Source organism: Phyllobates terribilis, unplaced genomic scaffold (assembly GCF_046119375.1).
Source record: "Phyllobates terribilis strain yellow unplaced genomic scaffold, ASM4611937v1 Scaffold_5491__1_contigs__length_51322, whole genome shotgun sequence".
Lineage (NCBI taxonomy): Eukaryota > Metazoa > Chordata > Amphibia > Anura > Dendrobatidae > Phyllobates > Phyllobates terribilis.
In genome coordinates this window covers 15,592-32,323 of record NW_027368238.1, presented here as the reverse complement: position 1 = coordinate 32,323, position 16,732 = coordinate 15,592, and the positions used below count along the sequence as shown (strand labels likewise).

At 35.8% G+C, this 16,732-nt stretch overlaps 1 protein-coding gene and 1 pseudogene across 1 annotated transcript; both read left to right on the top strand.

The window, feature by feature from the left end:
- The window catches only part of LOC141250236 (uncharacterized), a 36,390-nt pseudogene that overhangs the window by 18,460 nt on the left and 1,198 nt on the right, over nt 1-16,732 (top strand).
- LOC141250234 (uncharacterized) lies at nt 7,865-13,568 on the top strand. Its single transcript, XM_073669897.1, is given in 12 exon segments — nt 7,865-7,888; nt 7,986-8,027; nt 8,097-8,204; nt 8,495-8,580; nt 8,582-8,648; nt 9,119-9,232; nt 9,633-9,701; nt 9,703-9,732; nt 9,822-9,900; nt 13,058-13,185; nt 13,374-13,451; nt 13,548-13,568. Coding segments are annotated over 12 exon segments (846 nt in total).

Here is a 16,732-nt window from a genome sequence, read left to right as displayed (position 1 = left end):
AAAAAATAGATCCAATAGGAAAAGGAGAGACAATAATAGATCATGTGAGAAAATTACACATAATAAAATATTGGCTAGAACTAGGGAGAGAGCTTAAAAGAGGCTTGCTTTAATATATAGTTGATGATGATTTTCGCTTTCTTTAATTTTTCTTTTGTGTAAAGGAGATTATGATGATCTTTTAACATTACTGCTATATGGTTACATGAGTTTCTTGTATGATATTTGATTTGTGGCTATAGTTTGTGACTATATTTTGTAACTATATTTTATTACTTGAGAGAAATTTGATATTTAAAAGTTAGACTTCAATGTATTAGGTTTGATCGGTTGTGGATTAAGCTTATTGTATATAGACTTGAGCAAATGCGAGTCGGCCCACCCCATTTATAGAGCGGGTTTGGGTAGCTTAAAGAATCCGAACGAGCCAACGAGCCAAGCCCGTTCAATATAAGGGATCGGGTACAGTATATATTTAGAGTCCGTGCGAGTCGATTTGGACCCGGCCCGACCCGACACTTAAGCGTGCTTAAAGACCATATATTCATATTTAAGATTATAGTATAAAACTATACTTGGCAAATGGGTCGGCGCGGGTCGGGTTTGGGTCGAGCGGGTTCGGGTTTAAATTGGGTTCGGGTTGAACGAGTTGATAAAATTTTGGGTCGGACGAGTTCGGGTCAAATCGGGTTTCAGGTCAGGTCGGGTTGACCCAGCGGGTCAAGAATGTTGCATTTAATGATTTCTTTTAGCTTTTTTCTATGAATAGAATTTTTTTAATAATAATATTATATATTATTTAAAAAATGAATAAATAATATTATATTTTCAAAATAAATTTTGTGTTAATATTTTTTGCTATAATGTCATGCATGATGTGAAACACATATTTTGGGTCGGGTTTGGGTTGGTGGGGTTCGACCCACCAAATTTCGGATTAATCGGGTTCGGGTCAATCGAATTTAAATACCTCTTTAAATCGGGTTGTTAGTAATCAGATTCGGTCGGACCGTGTTTTGTTAGGTCTATATAAAACCTAAATAACCTTTCAACAAAAGTACAAAATATAAAAGGCAATGAAGCATATCATAATACCATCATATATGATTCGGTGAATACATTAAAGGCAATCCAAGATTTCACTAATAATTTAAAAAGGTAATAAATCATAAAATAACTCATCTTTCCAAAAAAAAAAACATAATTAATCATTTCTCTTTTTTCTTCTCCCTCTTACTGAGAGCTCATACTTCATACAGCATACTTCGAAAAAGGCAAAGCAAGAAAAAAAATTAGGGTTTAATTTCAAAAGAGGGAGCGAGAGAAACTTGCGAGTAGCCTCAGAGCTCTTCTTCAAGGTCTGGCTCGGCTTCTCGAACTTCAATCAATGTGGCCTTGGGAAACAAATCATTAAAACATCTGAGAAGTGGTTGGAGCCAGAGAAGCTTGTACAGAGTCAGAAATATTGGAAGGCTGGTGAAGAACCGAAGATGGCAGCAGGTTACATTAGTCTGTAGATTTAATTGCTGGTGTAGATGATTCTCCTAATGCTTATCTGTCTTTTTTTTTGTTCAGCAACTATTGGGCTTTGGAATTGGCCCTACCTGCTCTGTAGTGAGATCAATAGCCACCTAACTAAATTCTCGAACTGCAGCTGTTGATTATTTTCTTGCTCGATTGAATCAGCCCAGTATTTTAGTAGGTAACTACTGAAGCTGAATAACTTTTTTATTTCAATACCTTATTTTATACTTAAATTTTTCCGGCCAGGTTTATGTATAAAATTCGCTCAGATGCTGGACAGCCCTTCGATCTTGCTGCCATCTTCTAGTCCTGGAGGACCTTAGATCTTGCTGCCACATTTATTCATTCGAAACAATATTAACCAGATTTCCCAGGTATCGCTGGATATAGTTTTCCTTGATTTGAACCTTAGATTATAGTCATCAATTATATGTATTCTTTTCCTCCCATGCTGCAGATTCTCGAACCTTTTTTAAGCTAAAATTGTTGGATGCTGGAAATTCACTCTGTTCTCTATTGAAGATGTTTTTTCTTGCTTTTCCTACGGATGCTGCAAGCACTCCACAAGATGTGAAGATTCTGTATCCCATGGTTGAAGATCTGATTCAGAAGCATATTGTTGCTGTTACTGCACCTCAGACTTCAGGGGAAGATTCATCAATTAGCTTTGTACTTTTGGTCATTAAAGAAAGTTCTGATGGAGAATTTTATTGACCCCTCTATATTGGTTCTCTGGCAGGCACTCCATTGAACAGGTACCCTCTCCCTTTGTTGTCCCTTTTACTTCAAGCCAATTAGTTTTGTGCTATTATAAGCTAATAGGAACAACCATAGCCTTAGTTCTATAGCGCTTTGAAGAGTAGCTTAGTTCTATAAGAGGAAATGGATTTGATATATAAAAATAGAGTTTGTAATATTAGACAAAATTTTACCTTTTCGATGCAGTGTATAAATATATGTCAAATACTATTGAGACATAAACGGTAAACATAAAAGTATATGCAATACATTACGTCTTCCAATGTGACTAAACAGTCTCTTACCCTTGAACAAATCTAAAAATCTGAAACAAACAAATAGAGAACATGGCGCTGTAGAGCCCATCTCGACGTATTGTTTACCCTCAACTCTTTTATAGTACTGAAGTATAAATCATAAAGCAAAAAATCTTTGTTATGATTTATACTTCAGTACTATAAAAATCAAAACACACAAAAATTGGAAGAACCCTATTTTACCATACATCTCAGAATTACAAAACTATAGCAAAGCCAGTATCTAGGTAAGAGGAATTTTGCAGGAAACTCTCCCTCTGGTTCTTTTCTATTGATGTTCATTTGATGCTTACAAACTGAAATGAACAGACTTTAATACTGAAAGCACTATCACTGACTTATACTAACCCACTACTTCTAACTTAACGGACTGCACTAACTCCTAGCCCAAACTAAAATACTAAACATGGATTTTAGTGCTGACTCCTAACCTAAATTACATGAACTACAAATAAGTATATAAATTAACTTATATAAATAATCCAATGCTGTGTTTGTAATGTATCAGAACATTTGTGATGCTCTGCTAGTTGCTTCTTTCCAGTTCTAGATTATATTCCTTAGTTCTGGCGTATTCATACATCTCTTTTGCTTTTTGGTTACCATCAACACTCGAAAAATTTGATATGAGGGGATAGTATATCAAGACTTTCTTAAGTACTTTGATTGTTAATATGTTGTTTTTTCTCCTTAACCCAGGGACAGAAAGCTGATCTGGACTCTGCAGTCACTTCTTCCCCTATTAGTGATAGGGTCATGTCAATTCCTGACTACAAGTGAGCTGTAACACAAATATTAAATGCGTTGCTGTCAGAGAAGTCCACTGATGCCAGTGTTCATCTGTCTTCTCCTAGCTATGCTTGTTGAGAGTCAGTCAGTTACGCTAGCCCCTAACTCTGGAAGAGTGCCACAGCTATCCAGCTTACTGATGTTTCTGAACCCCAGCTAGTAATGCTCTGAATCTCTTGCTGAGCTTTATCGGTTACTGAATGAGGGGGACATGAGTTTAGGTTTATGGAAGAGAAAATCTGTTACTGCAGAATCTAGGGCTGGATTTTCACTTGTTCAAAATGTATGGGCATAGGACCTATGGAACTTCAGGTATGCAAATTTAATAATTTTTTGTGGTGTTGGATATTTAGAAAGTATCTGCATGTAGTAAATTAGTTTTGCAGCTGTTTACCTTTTTCATCTTCATCTAATTGCTTGCATTTTGTAAGCCATCATATACATAGGAGTATAGTGTGGAAGCGTCATACTTAGTGATTGTTTTGATGGGTCTCTTTTCTTAAACTACTTGCCTAACCTTTACAACTGTCCATCTACCATGTGGTCAATATAGAACCCCACTTAATATCAGAGTATAATTTTACTTTTGTATTGTCAGCTCCTAATTGGGTTAGCTGGAGTACATTGAGTATATCTGAAATTGTTACCTTCTCCAGTTTCTCTTCATAATACTAAGCTGGTTTGCTTTCTCATTTAGTCTTAATGGATAATAGTGTACTTTTTGTAATTGTGATGATCTTTGTAATTATGATCATGAATTTGCTTAGTTTAGCTACACTGGTTTGTGTCGGTTGAATCAACTTGTCGCACTCTCATTTTTTCTTCACAGATGTTGACTGACATCCTTTTGTGCTGACTAAACCAATATGAGTCTTTTGAGGTGTAATACCATTGCACTGTAGATAATATTTTGCTTTTTACTAGTATTTATATTCCTGCAACTGTCTCACATAGTTGCTTAGCTGTGGTTTACAGAAGTGAGAAAATATCAAATGCAATTTGAGATTTAATCAAATCTTGTAATCTCACATGGAGCTATTTACATGTACTGAGAAATCTAAAGATAGCTACATTCTACTCTTACAATTACAGGAAGCATTTGTCAAAATCAGAGAACAAGCTAAAGCATATCTAGAAATGACTGGAGAGCTTTCAAGTGGACTGAATTTGATAAATAGTACGAATATGGAATATTTTCAAACCAAGCGAAAGGCAGAAATCTTCCGTCTGAAGCTCAATGATGGATAAGTTGTGGAAACTACTGTGACATGGTAAGGCTTATGGCTACTGTTTTGTTTAACAAAAGCGAAATATTTATTCATTTTGAGATCAGTATAAAGCTCATATTCTCTTTCCTACATGTCCATAATTGATTTGTTTCATATGATTATCTACCCTTTTATTTATTCCTAATAAGTAATTACTCTTTCCTAAATCTCAAGTTTATAAATAAAAAAACAATATATGCTAGATACCTAATTACATTAATCAGAGCAAGGATCTTCCCGAGGTACTGTTATTTATGCCAATCGCCTTTATAGGGGTCATAGGAATCTTTACCAAGCTCTACGAAGACTTTTGACCCTTTGGTTTGATTTTGGAAGTTTTTATCAAACATGTGTGGTTTCGCTTATTTAGGTTAAATTTCTGGGAATTGAAGTTGTATGTCATACATACTATATGATCTACTTGGTGATGCTTTGATCAATTCCACAAATTCCGGGTTTTATCCTTAATTGATATGTGATTACGAACTTGATATAGCTGAATATTTGCTAGAAACATCAGATCCGTTGTCTTCTTATAATAGTTCATTCTTTTCACTTCCGCTACTTTCTTGCAATTGATTTTGAGGCATAGTGAACTGAAATTTTGAAGTTCGAATTGAATCTTGAGTAGGTGAAGAGGCGGTAGTTGGATTGGAGGTGGAAAGCCGAAGAACATGGCAAGGTAAGGGAGAAACAGGAGAGCCCTTAATGACATTGTCAATCTAAAAGCACCAGTGGTTAAGCCAAAGGCTCAGATCAGATCTCCAGGCCTGTTACAAGGTTTATTTCTGATCCCCTAATTGACCCGTTAGTGTGTTTAACTTGTTTGCATTTCCTGATTCTATCTCCCTTTTTAATTGCCATAGGAATTTTGGTGCCCAATTGCTGGCCAAGCCACAAGCAGGAGCTCTTATTGACATCAAGAAGGTCATCAATCTGATTCTGAAATAGTTTGGTGCCTTTTGTGTTATGGTATCACTTATCCGGGATTGTGCTAAGCTGCTTGTGACAATGCATGAAAAACCTTAGTGAGTTTCTCTTCCTCTTTCTTTTATTTTTATATTTGGGACAATGTATGATTTAAGCTTAGGGAAGGGATAACTTCATGTGTAGACTCCGTTTGCATTTTAGTATAGGGTTGCATATTTTTGTTTGTTTTTTTCCCTCATCTTTTTTTCTTTCTTTTCTTTTCTATTTTCTCATGCATTGCATTTGGATGTTAGATTTTCCCCTTGTTTATTTCTTTGTGGGTCCTTAAAATGTTGCATGTGCTATGAGTCTTTTTAATATGCTTAAGTTGTTAATATTGCAATTGCATTATGAGCATGATATGATTGATCAAACTTTTGACATTGACATGAGCATGTGGACTTTGATTAAGATGTGTTGGAACCGATACTCTAGATAAATTCCCTTGTGAGTTTGTTGGCCTTTCTTGGACTAATATTGCATAAGTCCTACTTTTCATGTGTGATCTCTCTTTGTTTGTTATCTCTAGAACTTGCTTTCATATCTTTTCGAGACTGCATTTAGGACTAATATGCATTTCATTTGATTGAGACATTATTTTTCGTGAGACCATATTATCCTTGACCACCCCTATATTAATTTCCTTCTCTTGTAGCCCTTTGAGCCTTAAAGCCTTTTCTTTGGTAGCTCCACAAAAGTAATCTGAGCCTGAATTAGTATCTTATCTATCCGGGGGATTGAACTTCTGTTTGCTTTGTGTGGATGAGGGACAAGTTGGGGGAGTTTTTGTGAGTGATGAGTGTTTAGCTTGATTCTAAAGTGTTTTATCATGTTGTTTATATCTATTTGCATCCTTCTTCATAAAAAAAGAAAAAAAAGGCATAAAAAAGAAAAAAAAAGAAAAGAAAAGGAGTAAATAAGTGAAGAAGAAGAAAAGAAGCAACAAGTAACAACATGGTAAATCTTGGGCTGGGTTGTGATTGTTGAGTTCATTGTTAGTTTTATTTTTGAGAAGTTCTTTTCCCTGGATTTAGCACCTCACGGCCAAAATTTATCCATGCCTTATCGAAGTACCTTGACCCTATTACAACCCTATTATATGTCTCATGATTATGTTTTGCATTGTCCATAGCAGTGGAGATCTAGATTTGTTTACAAGCTTATGGTAGTTAGCATTCAAAGATGAGAAATGATATTGAGTGAAACACATCCCTAAATACATGAGTGTGAGTGAAACACATACCTGGTGAGGTCTAGAGTAGAGGAACCGACATATTCTTGTCATTGATTGAGAAGCATGCTAGGAAAGAATTTGTCTTTTGTTTGGTCTCTCATGATTATCGTTCGTGTGTCGCTTGGATAGAGACAATTTTTGTATATTTTATGGACTCATTAGTTATGTAGTTGCTTAAGGGGCGAACAAGGTTTAAGCTTGTGGTATTCCATTTTATACATATTTTAGGAGTCTAGTTAGTTGCATATTAAATTAGATTGTTTTCATTCATATTTATTATATCTTTTGTAGCTAGTTTCGTGTTATCTTGTATTCGGAGTCTACACTCGTGTTTTTATGGTACTGCAGGTATTTTTGGCTGAGCATGAGCATGGGCATCTGCGTTTATCATTGCGCAGACCAGAAGCAAGGTATGCGCGAGTGAGTGCGAATGAGCTCGAACTGATCTGCAATTGACTCGGTAATCAAAGTTTCGTCTTCATTTCATTTTCTACAAGTCGTTCACTGTCTGCTCCTTTGAATGATTGTTAAACTACCCTTTATCTTTGAATTTTAATATGCGAGCTTTTCTGTAGGTAAATGGAGCATGCTCAGTCAAGTGCGATCTATCTATCTGTTTGCAGGCCGTCAAAAGTGATATGATTAATAATGATATGTTTTTATGTATTTAATTTATGCTTATTATTTTGATGAGTGTATGAAATCCAGAATATTTCGTGTTCATCTCCATGTTATATTCATGATATGTTTTTATGTACTAAATCTGATCTAATTATCTAAAAAAATGAATTCCACTTAAGTTGATAGTATTTTGATTATTAGTTTCAGGTGTTGAATAAATCCGACAGTATTTGGCTTATAGAAATTTGTTCTTGGTTCATTTATTACACCTTTTGTGATAATCATGGTTGTTGTATGCTATGTAGGTTTTTGCTGTTAAGAGCCTCCTTCGGAAGCCCAAATGATTGATTCAGGGTCTGTCTGGTGCTGGGAAGACAGTGACATCTGCTTCAGTTGTGTATCACATGGCCAAGCAAGGGCAAGGACAGGTTTGTGCTTAGGATTAAAAAGAGAGGTTGCATAAGCTGATGTACTTGTGATCATACAAATTCTGCATTTCGTTTTGATTCACCATTCATAATGTAGGTTTTACTTGATGATTCACCCTTGGTTCTTGGGGCTAAACAGGTAACGAAAAAACAGGAGTGTGTTTATTTTGTTTTCTTGATTGTATATGACATTGAAATGATGTAATAGGTCGTACTTGTCGGAGATCATTGTCAACTTGGTCCTGCTATAACTAGACTGGCTGAGTCCCTTTTTGAACGGTTGGTGATGCTTGGTATGAAGCCTATCAGGTTGCAGGTTTGTGAATTTATCCTATTTTGTAAAAAGTAATTTATTGAGATAGTGTTACAGTTTGTTCTCTTGTATATGGAACTCTTATTTGTGTAGCTCTTTCATGCGAGTCTGCAACCCTATGTCTCTATGTAATGTGTTGAATTGGTTTGTTTTTTGATATCCACATTTTATAGAATGTATTGATGGCACAAGTCTGCATCCCGTATAGTGTTTAATCTATTGTTTTTATCTTCACTATCCACATTAAATATTATTGTTAATTTTTTATTCTACATCCTTTGATCTTGATGTAGGTTCAATATAGAATGCATCCATCTTTGTCTGAATTTCCATCAAACAATTTCTACGAGGGTACACTGCAAAATGGAGTTACCATAAATGAGGCAAATTTTTGTCACTGATTTCCCTTGGCCTGTTCCAAATCGGCCGATGCTCTTTTATGTTCAGGTATGTTTCAGTTGTGAGTATTTTGAAGGAAAATTTATGACAAATGATGTGTGGTTTTTGTCTTTCAAATAGGTCTTGTTTTGTTGTATGTCTTTGAGGACTCTGTCAAGGGAAAAATAAAGCATTGATAGAATTGTGGTTGACTCCATGGGGTTTTTGATGGAGACAAACAATTTGACATAATACATGTGCAATTTTACTAATTGAAATATCAGCATTTCTATCCAACACCTGTTGTCTCTCTTTTTGTATATCAAAATGCTGAATGTATAATTCCTGATTGAGTAGTTATTCTCTTTTATAATAATTTGTATACATACAAAAAAATGTGGGAGGTTAAAACGGAGAATTGAAAGATCTAGTAGTACTAAGCAGACTCACCTTCTTGCGTTGTGTGAAGAGGATTAAAATGATAAGCTTTCTTATACTTTGAGTTTTCCGTTTATATTCTTTATTTATGCTCTGCACAGATGGGTCAGGAGGAGATTAATTCTAGTGGAACTTCATATTTCAATCGAAAAGTTGCTGCAAATGTTGAAAAGATTGTAACCACTTTCTTAAAAATTGGAGTGGTCCCTAATCAAGTGAGTCAAATTTATCCCTATTTTGACTCGAGCTTAATATTTTTGAGAAAAATCCCATAAAAGGCATCTTTTCATTAATCTGTTCCAAAACTAGACCCCTAATTTAATGTAACAATTTGATGTAACAACACCTAATTTAATGTAACGATTTAATGTAACAAAATTTAATTTATTGTAGCGGTAACGATTAACTTTCTTCTTGTAACGATTAATATAACAAAACTCAATTTAATGTAACGATTAACTTCTTTCTTGTAACGATTTAATGTAACAAAACTAAATTTAATGTAAGGGGTCTAGTTTTGGAATAAATTAGTAAAAAAAGTATATTTTTTAACTTGATTAGGTGCAAGAAATATGAGTTGTTGTCTTAATGTCTAGACAATCATAATTCTTGTAGATCAGGGTGATTACTCCATACGAAGGGCAAAGAGCTTATATTGTCAATTGTATGTCAAGGAACGGAGCACTTGGGACAGCAGCTGTATAAAGAAACGGAGGTGATATCTTAATCCGCTTTTCATGCGTCCTGTCATTTTTTTTCCGTGTTCCAAGCTCGTTAAACTGAGAAATATTGTTGCCTTTGTAGGCTACAAGTATCGACTCTTTCCAGGGAAGAGAAAAAGATTATATTATATTGTCTTGTGTTGGGAGTAATGAACACCAAAGTGAGTTTCTCACCCCTCAAGTTGATTTCACGTGATTTTGTGTTCTCTTAACAGACACCAAATGGTTTGGATTTAAATAATCATTTAAAGGACAAGCTATGCTGTAATTATGAATCTTTCAGGGTTTTTTAATTAGTATTATCTTTTGAACTCATCATTTCAGTTACACATGTTTGAAACTGATACCATCTGAACAGTCTTTCTTCTTTCAAGCATGCGGCTGGTGGTTAGGAGTAACATTATTCGTTGTGATGATTGATCACTTACTTTTCTGTGCCCGGGGAATCAGCTTTCTTAATGATCCTCTTCGATTGAATGTTGCTTTAACTAGAGCTCGCAACCTTTGAGGAACGGCTTATTGACACATTACAAGGGTTTTTTCTTGTCTTTGCTGTACTTTCCTTTATAATTGTACTGTAGAGTTGATTTTTCTTTTGTTTTGAGCTTTAGTCTGCATGATATATCTCCTAGTATGCATTCTGACAAAGTTGATGTGTGTATGTATAGGCTTCACAAAGTGGATACTCAGTTGACTTTTCCTCACAATCAGGGTTTTCTGAAAGCTTCTTGAACCAACATTCACAAGCTGGATATTCCCGTTTCGGCAGTGGAAACAATTTCATGTCACAGGTAAGAACTAGCTGACTCATCTGTTTGGCTCAAGGTTCCTCCTGACTTACCAAATGTATTTAGCAGGATTACATGGACACAGATCTCAGGGCCTATTTACACAGGTTGGCTATGGCGTCCATTGCAGTCTCAGGTATTCCTGGGTTAAGAAACTCCGAAGTTACTGTTGCCTGGGTCAAATATCCGTCCACCAATTGTTTTCGATAATCAATCTTCCTTTTCCAATAAAAGCAGGGACCGAGTTGTCTTAATTCAATGGGTAAATCTGTAAGAAAGAAAGTTTGGAGTTCATAAATGCATTTCAAAGGTTTTCATCAGAAGTGATTTTGTTGGTATAAGTATAACAGACGGGTTATGAATTGCTAGGTTTAGATGAAAACTTATTGGCAAACTGCTACAGATACTAGTTGTTGTGTCAAATAACATACACTGTACCAGTTTCTATAGATTAGTAATAACCAGTTCAAATTGTTTCAGTGCTAGACATGGGGTGATTTTGCAATTCTCCATGGATGCCATGATAACTTTTGAAGGTTACCTTGATTGGGAATTAGCTGTTTACAACTGTGACATTCTGCATTCTATTTTGGTCATTTGCAAGTGCAGACCTTATGTAGCACTATCTTCTCCCAGCCGATTGATTGAGTACTATGAATCTTCTAAAGTTTCCCTGAACTGCATTTCACTGTCCTTTGCTGGACTTTCTAGTGACGCGGCTCTCCTATCTGATCTTCCTAACTGTAACAAACCCAGTTAAGGTGTTTCCCGCTACATCCAGTTTATAGAGAAGGTAATAGATTCATATGTTTTGAGATTCAAGCTGTGGATAAGCTGCTTCAATGGTGTTAACCCATCTCAAGAAGCATAACAGTTTTCTTTTGCTAATTTTTATTGATCATTTAATGCTACTATACTGCAGGCTTTTTCAGATATCAAACAGGGAAAACACATCAGAGTGGTTGTGAGCTGTAGAGTTGCTAGTTTTTGAGGCTACTTGTTGGATAGAAATGTGATTACTATGTCATTTGCCCCAAAAGATGAGTATGAAAGCCCAGAGTCAGTTTGCTTTAGAACGTGGAATTCCTGCAAATCCTTCAGTCATTGGTACTCAGAAGCTAACTTTTCCGTGATAATGCCTATCATGTAGTTCATTGTGCAAGTTGCAGAGTTCACTGGGAGGCAATGGTACTTAGTTGAAGCTTAACAATAACACCATTTAGGAATTAGGATACATCCTCTTTTTCTTTAACCAGTAGATGAAATTTGCAGGTGGTTAGCCATTGATGAAACTAAGCAGAGTTTTGAGACTCGGAGGGTACTTTGTCTGGTCTGCTACTCCAGTATATCGTAAGGATGGTGAAGATAAGAAGCAATGGAATGGTTTGTCACTTGTATATCTTATTTCTTTCCTTCATTGATTATATCTTTTCTCGCACTAACTTAACTAGTGTTATAATTCTCTAACAGCCACATCAGCACTGGCAAAAGCTTTTTGCTGGAAGGTCATGGCTAAGAAGTTTGATTAAAACGGAATTGGTGTTGTAATATTCCAAAAGCCTCTTTCATCAGCCTGCCATGAGAAACGAACTATAACCTGGTGGGTTTCTTTTCATAGAATCGCTTTTAATGTGATAACAGTATCATATTGTTTATCTTAGTATATCATTTTCATTTTCTTTTTTGCAGGTACTCACCCTTGAGCTTCCCGTGAATGCTAGAGATTGGCCGCTTTCTTGACCTCAAAGGCTTACAAGTATCCCTATCAGCCTTTCTGACGAAACAGTCAAAGTTGCATTTTCTTCAGACAACAAACGGATGTCAATTATAGGTAAGAGAGTTTACTTCAGGTGGATAAGCTTTTCTAAAATGGCTATTTTACCATATCTCTATGATTTCTTTCGGTTTGACATTGTATAATTGCTGCCTATAGGTTAGAGAGTGTACCTCAGGTGATATCAGAAGTTGCTAGAATTTTGAATGGAGGTGAAGACCTCCCTGGCTTCTTAAGGAATCGTTTTGTGGGTCTTCTTAACAGTATTGACCGGAAAATGCTCCATGCAGAGGATATCACTCTTGGTGTTAATGTTATTACCTTTGTAGTTAAAACCTTTAGTTCTTCTTGACTTATTGGTCTTGATTATTATTATGCAGGTAATGAGCATTATGCGTGGTTGTTTGAAGGTGTATCAGTGGCTAACTCTCCTGCCGCAGGGAAGAGAAAAAGCATATTATATTGTCTTGTGTCAGGAATAATGAACACCAAGTGAGTTTATCACCCCCTCAAGTTGATTTCATGTGATTCTGTCTTCTCTTAACAGCCACCATATGGTTTGGCTTTTAATAATCATTTAAAGGACATGCTATGCTGTAATTATTAATCTTTCAGGATTTTTAAGTAGTACAATTTATTGAACTCAACATATTAGTTACACTTGCTTGAGACCGATACCATCAGGACAGTCTTTCTTCTTTCAAGCATGCCGCTAGTGATTTGGAGTAACATTATTCGTTCTGATGATTTCTTAAGTAGTATAATTTAATGATCCTCGTCGAGTGAATGTTGCTTCAACTATAGCTGGCTATAGCATTGTCATTCTGGGGAATCCCAATGTTTTAAGCAAGCAACCTTTGTGGAACGGCTTATTGACACATTACAAGGATTTTTTCTTGCCTTTGCTGTACTTTCCTATATAATTGTATTGTAGAGTTGATTTTTCTTTTGTTTTGAGCTTTAGTCTGCAGGATATATCTCCTAGTATGCATAGGAATGTTTGCTGGCTAATTTTCTGAGAATGGCCAGTTTTGCTATTATATATAATGAATATGTATAGTGTATGTTTTAGAAGGAACACGAGTGCTTGGTGGAAGGACCACTAAGTAACTTGAAGCAGAGCATGGTTGAGTTCCAGAAGCCGAAGAAGGTAGGGGAGGGGACCTGATTTTTCAGGTCCCCTCAGTCATTGATGACTGTTCAAGGACCAACTCAGTCATTTCATGATGGCTTCTCCATGTTACAGGTATCACAAGTATTTCATTAATCAATTCATCCAATCTGTATTTCATTAATCAATTCATCCAATCTGTATTTCATTAATCAATTCATCCAATCTGTATTTCATTAATCAATTCATCCAATTTGTTTTTCAACTTGTGATTTACAACGACGCTTTTAGGACTTTTTGCATGATGACTTCAAAAGTCAGGGTTTTCATGTTCCTTACAATTTGCAGACTAATTTCTGATGTATACATGTGGTGCTTCTATTTTTCTTTTACTTCCTATGACACTTGAGTTTACAACCTCCATTCTGACAAAGTTGATGTGTGTATGTATAGGCTTCATAAAGTGGATACTCAGTTGACTTTTCCGCACAATCAGGGTTTTCTGGGAGCTTCTTGAACCAACATTCACAAGCTGGAAATTCCTGTTTCGGCAGTGGAAACAATTTCATGTCGCAGGTAAGAAGTGAGTGATCCATCTGCCTGGCTTCTCAAGGTTCCTCCTGACTTACCAAATGTATGTAGCAGGATTACATGGAAACGGATCTCAGGGCCTATTTACACAGGTTGGCTATGGCGTCTGCAAGTCCACTGCAGTCTCAGGTACTCATGGGTGAAAAAACTCCAAAGTTACTGTTGCCTGGATGTCAAATATCCGTCCACCAATTGTTTGTGATAATCAATCTTTGTTTTCCAATAAAAGCAGGGACAGAGTGGTCTTAAATTCAATGGGTAAATCTGTAAGAAAGAAAATTTGAACTTACTCGCAGCTAGTGTTGCCGCCTTTTATTGTACTTTATGATTGAAATTCGAGATTTTGGTCTGGAAATAGAGTTTTACTAGTCCTGTATGCTCCCTATCCTTTTGTTTTACTACCCTTTATACTCATATGCGTTTTGTTTTTTATATTAATAATATGAGAAATTTATCCTCAGGTTTGAACTCATCTTATTACTGCCAATACAGTGCTGTCCATTTTGGCTGGTGGACTATCCTGTTGACAAGGTATCCTGCTACGTTTCTGATGATGGTTCTGCAATGTTGACAAGTTTAATCTCAAAGACAAGATGCAACCTTCTTTTGTTAAAGAGCGCTGGGCAATGAAGGTAAGAAAATCAGTTGCATGCATCCTTTTAGGTGTGGGGAAAACGTGTCTGCAAATTGGAATTTGTTTTATTAGTCTTATGTGGTCCATTCCTTCTTGGACTTCTATCGAACTATCGAAAAATATGTGATGTGTAGATGAAGAATCTAACCAAGGTTAGAGGAGTTGCTTTTTGCAGAAGTATGGCCGCTTGGAAGCTCAGACACCGACCGGTCAATATCTTGGCAATAAGTGAGTTTATTTAATTTGAACTTCTGCCTTTTCTTTATCGATCTTTTCTTTGACTACTGTTGCTAGTAATGGTAACTGGAGGTTACTTGTATAACGGCAGTGTCAGTTGTTGCATTTGATTCTGTTTCTCCGTTTATGCGACACCTAACTAGAGTCTGCAATATGTTACTATTTGTGTATTTTGATGGTTTCTAATACAGTCTTACTCTGCTTTGGGGATGAACAGGGCGTATCCAATTGGCAGAGAAGCAGTCTCCAATTTTCAAGCTAGCAGTTATGAGAAGAAGATGCATGTTCATGCAGGTAATAATGGAGGTACTACTAGTCGGTAGGCGCTAGCCTCAGTTCAAATGAATTAAGCCTCAGTTCTGACAAGAAAGAATTCTTCGCAGCTGCATTACCTGCTCTGCATGGCTTGTATGTTTTATGGATGACAGTGACCCAAATGAGATAAATAAGAGGTATATTTCTCCATTTTCTAAAAATCTTAACATCACACACTCACTTCATGATTTTTGATGGCCAATCAGCCCCTAATACACAGTGGTTTCCATAAACATACTTACATAAGTGCCCAGATACAGTGATTACCATAAAGATATACTACTAAATTCATGGATTTGATGGTTTTAGTTCTTCAGTTTTTGGAAAATTCAAATTTACGGTATTACTATTTTTCCAAGATGGTGTTTCAGAGCCTGAAGGTTATCACGTGGAATGTTTGCTCATATTTCAACTTATTGCAAAATGGTTTTTGAGCGCTCTCAAAGTTTATTTTGTAATGTAATGTTGTGGTCCAACAGGACTCGAGTGGATGAGGTCTTAATTCTATGGGTTTCAATAAGAATATTGCTTTTGATCATCTTAAAAACTTCACTTATCTTAGTATATTGACTATATTCCATAGTCTTTTTTGTACCAAAGCTGATCTGATTATCTAAAAAATGAATTCCACTATTTTGATTATTAGTTTCAGGTGTTGAATAAATCCGACAGTAGTTGGTTTGTTGAAATTTGTTGTTGGTTCATTTATTATTCCTTTTGTGATAATCATGGTTGATGTATACTATGTAGTTTTTTTCTGTTAAGAGTGTCCTTCAGAAGCCCATAAGATTGATTCACGGTCCGCCTGGTACTGGGAAGACAGTGACATCTGCTTCAATTGTGTATCACATGGCCAAGCAAGGCTAGGATAGGTTTGTGCTTAGGATTAGTGAATACACCTAGATTAAACAGTGTAGTTTAAACCTTGGACACAAATTCTATGGAATTTAGTGAATACACCTAGATTCTTACATTTTTCCCCCCCAAACTCCCACATGGTAAATTTTAAAACCCTCTTGAGCCAATCAATGTATAGTTCAGATTCTAGAAGAAAAAGAGAGGTCAACAATTACACATTCCAACTCACTCTTAATTAGTGGCCTAGAAGTTGTAAAATGACATGTAAAGTTGATCAAATTGTGTTATTTGTGTACAGTAGTTTAAGTACAGCTTCTGAAGAACTTTAATTAGCTTGTTTTGCTTAACATCAACTTCGAACCAAATGAAAACTATTTCCATCCTTTTGAAAAATTAAGTATATGATAGTTCTGATTATAATAATATGTCTTATTTCACGTTGAACATTCTGGAATCATTTTATTGAGGGAACCATTATTCTGGAATCATTCTGTAGATACAAAGTTGCACGTTGCAATGATTGAAGATGTGCCTTGTATATTAGTGGTTGTGTTCCAGTGCACATTAGAGGTGAATTTTAAACTCTTTCATTTTTGTTCTTTTTTTGTAAGGTTGCATTGGAGATTATTTTTGAATCAATCAATTGGCTGTAATTGAACACGTGAAATTAGTGTATTATTGTGGT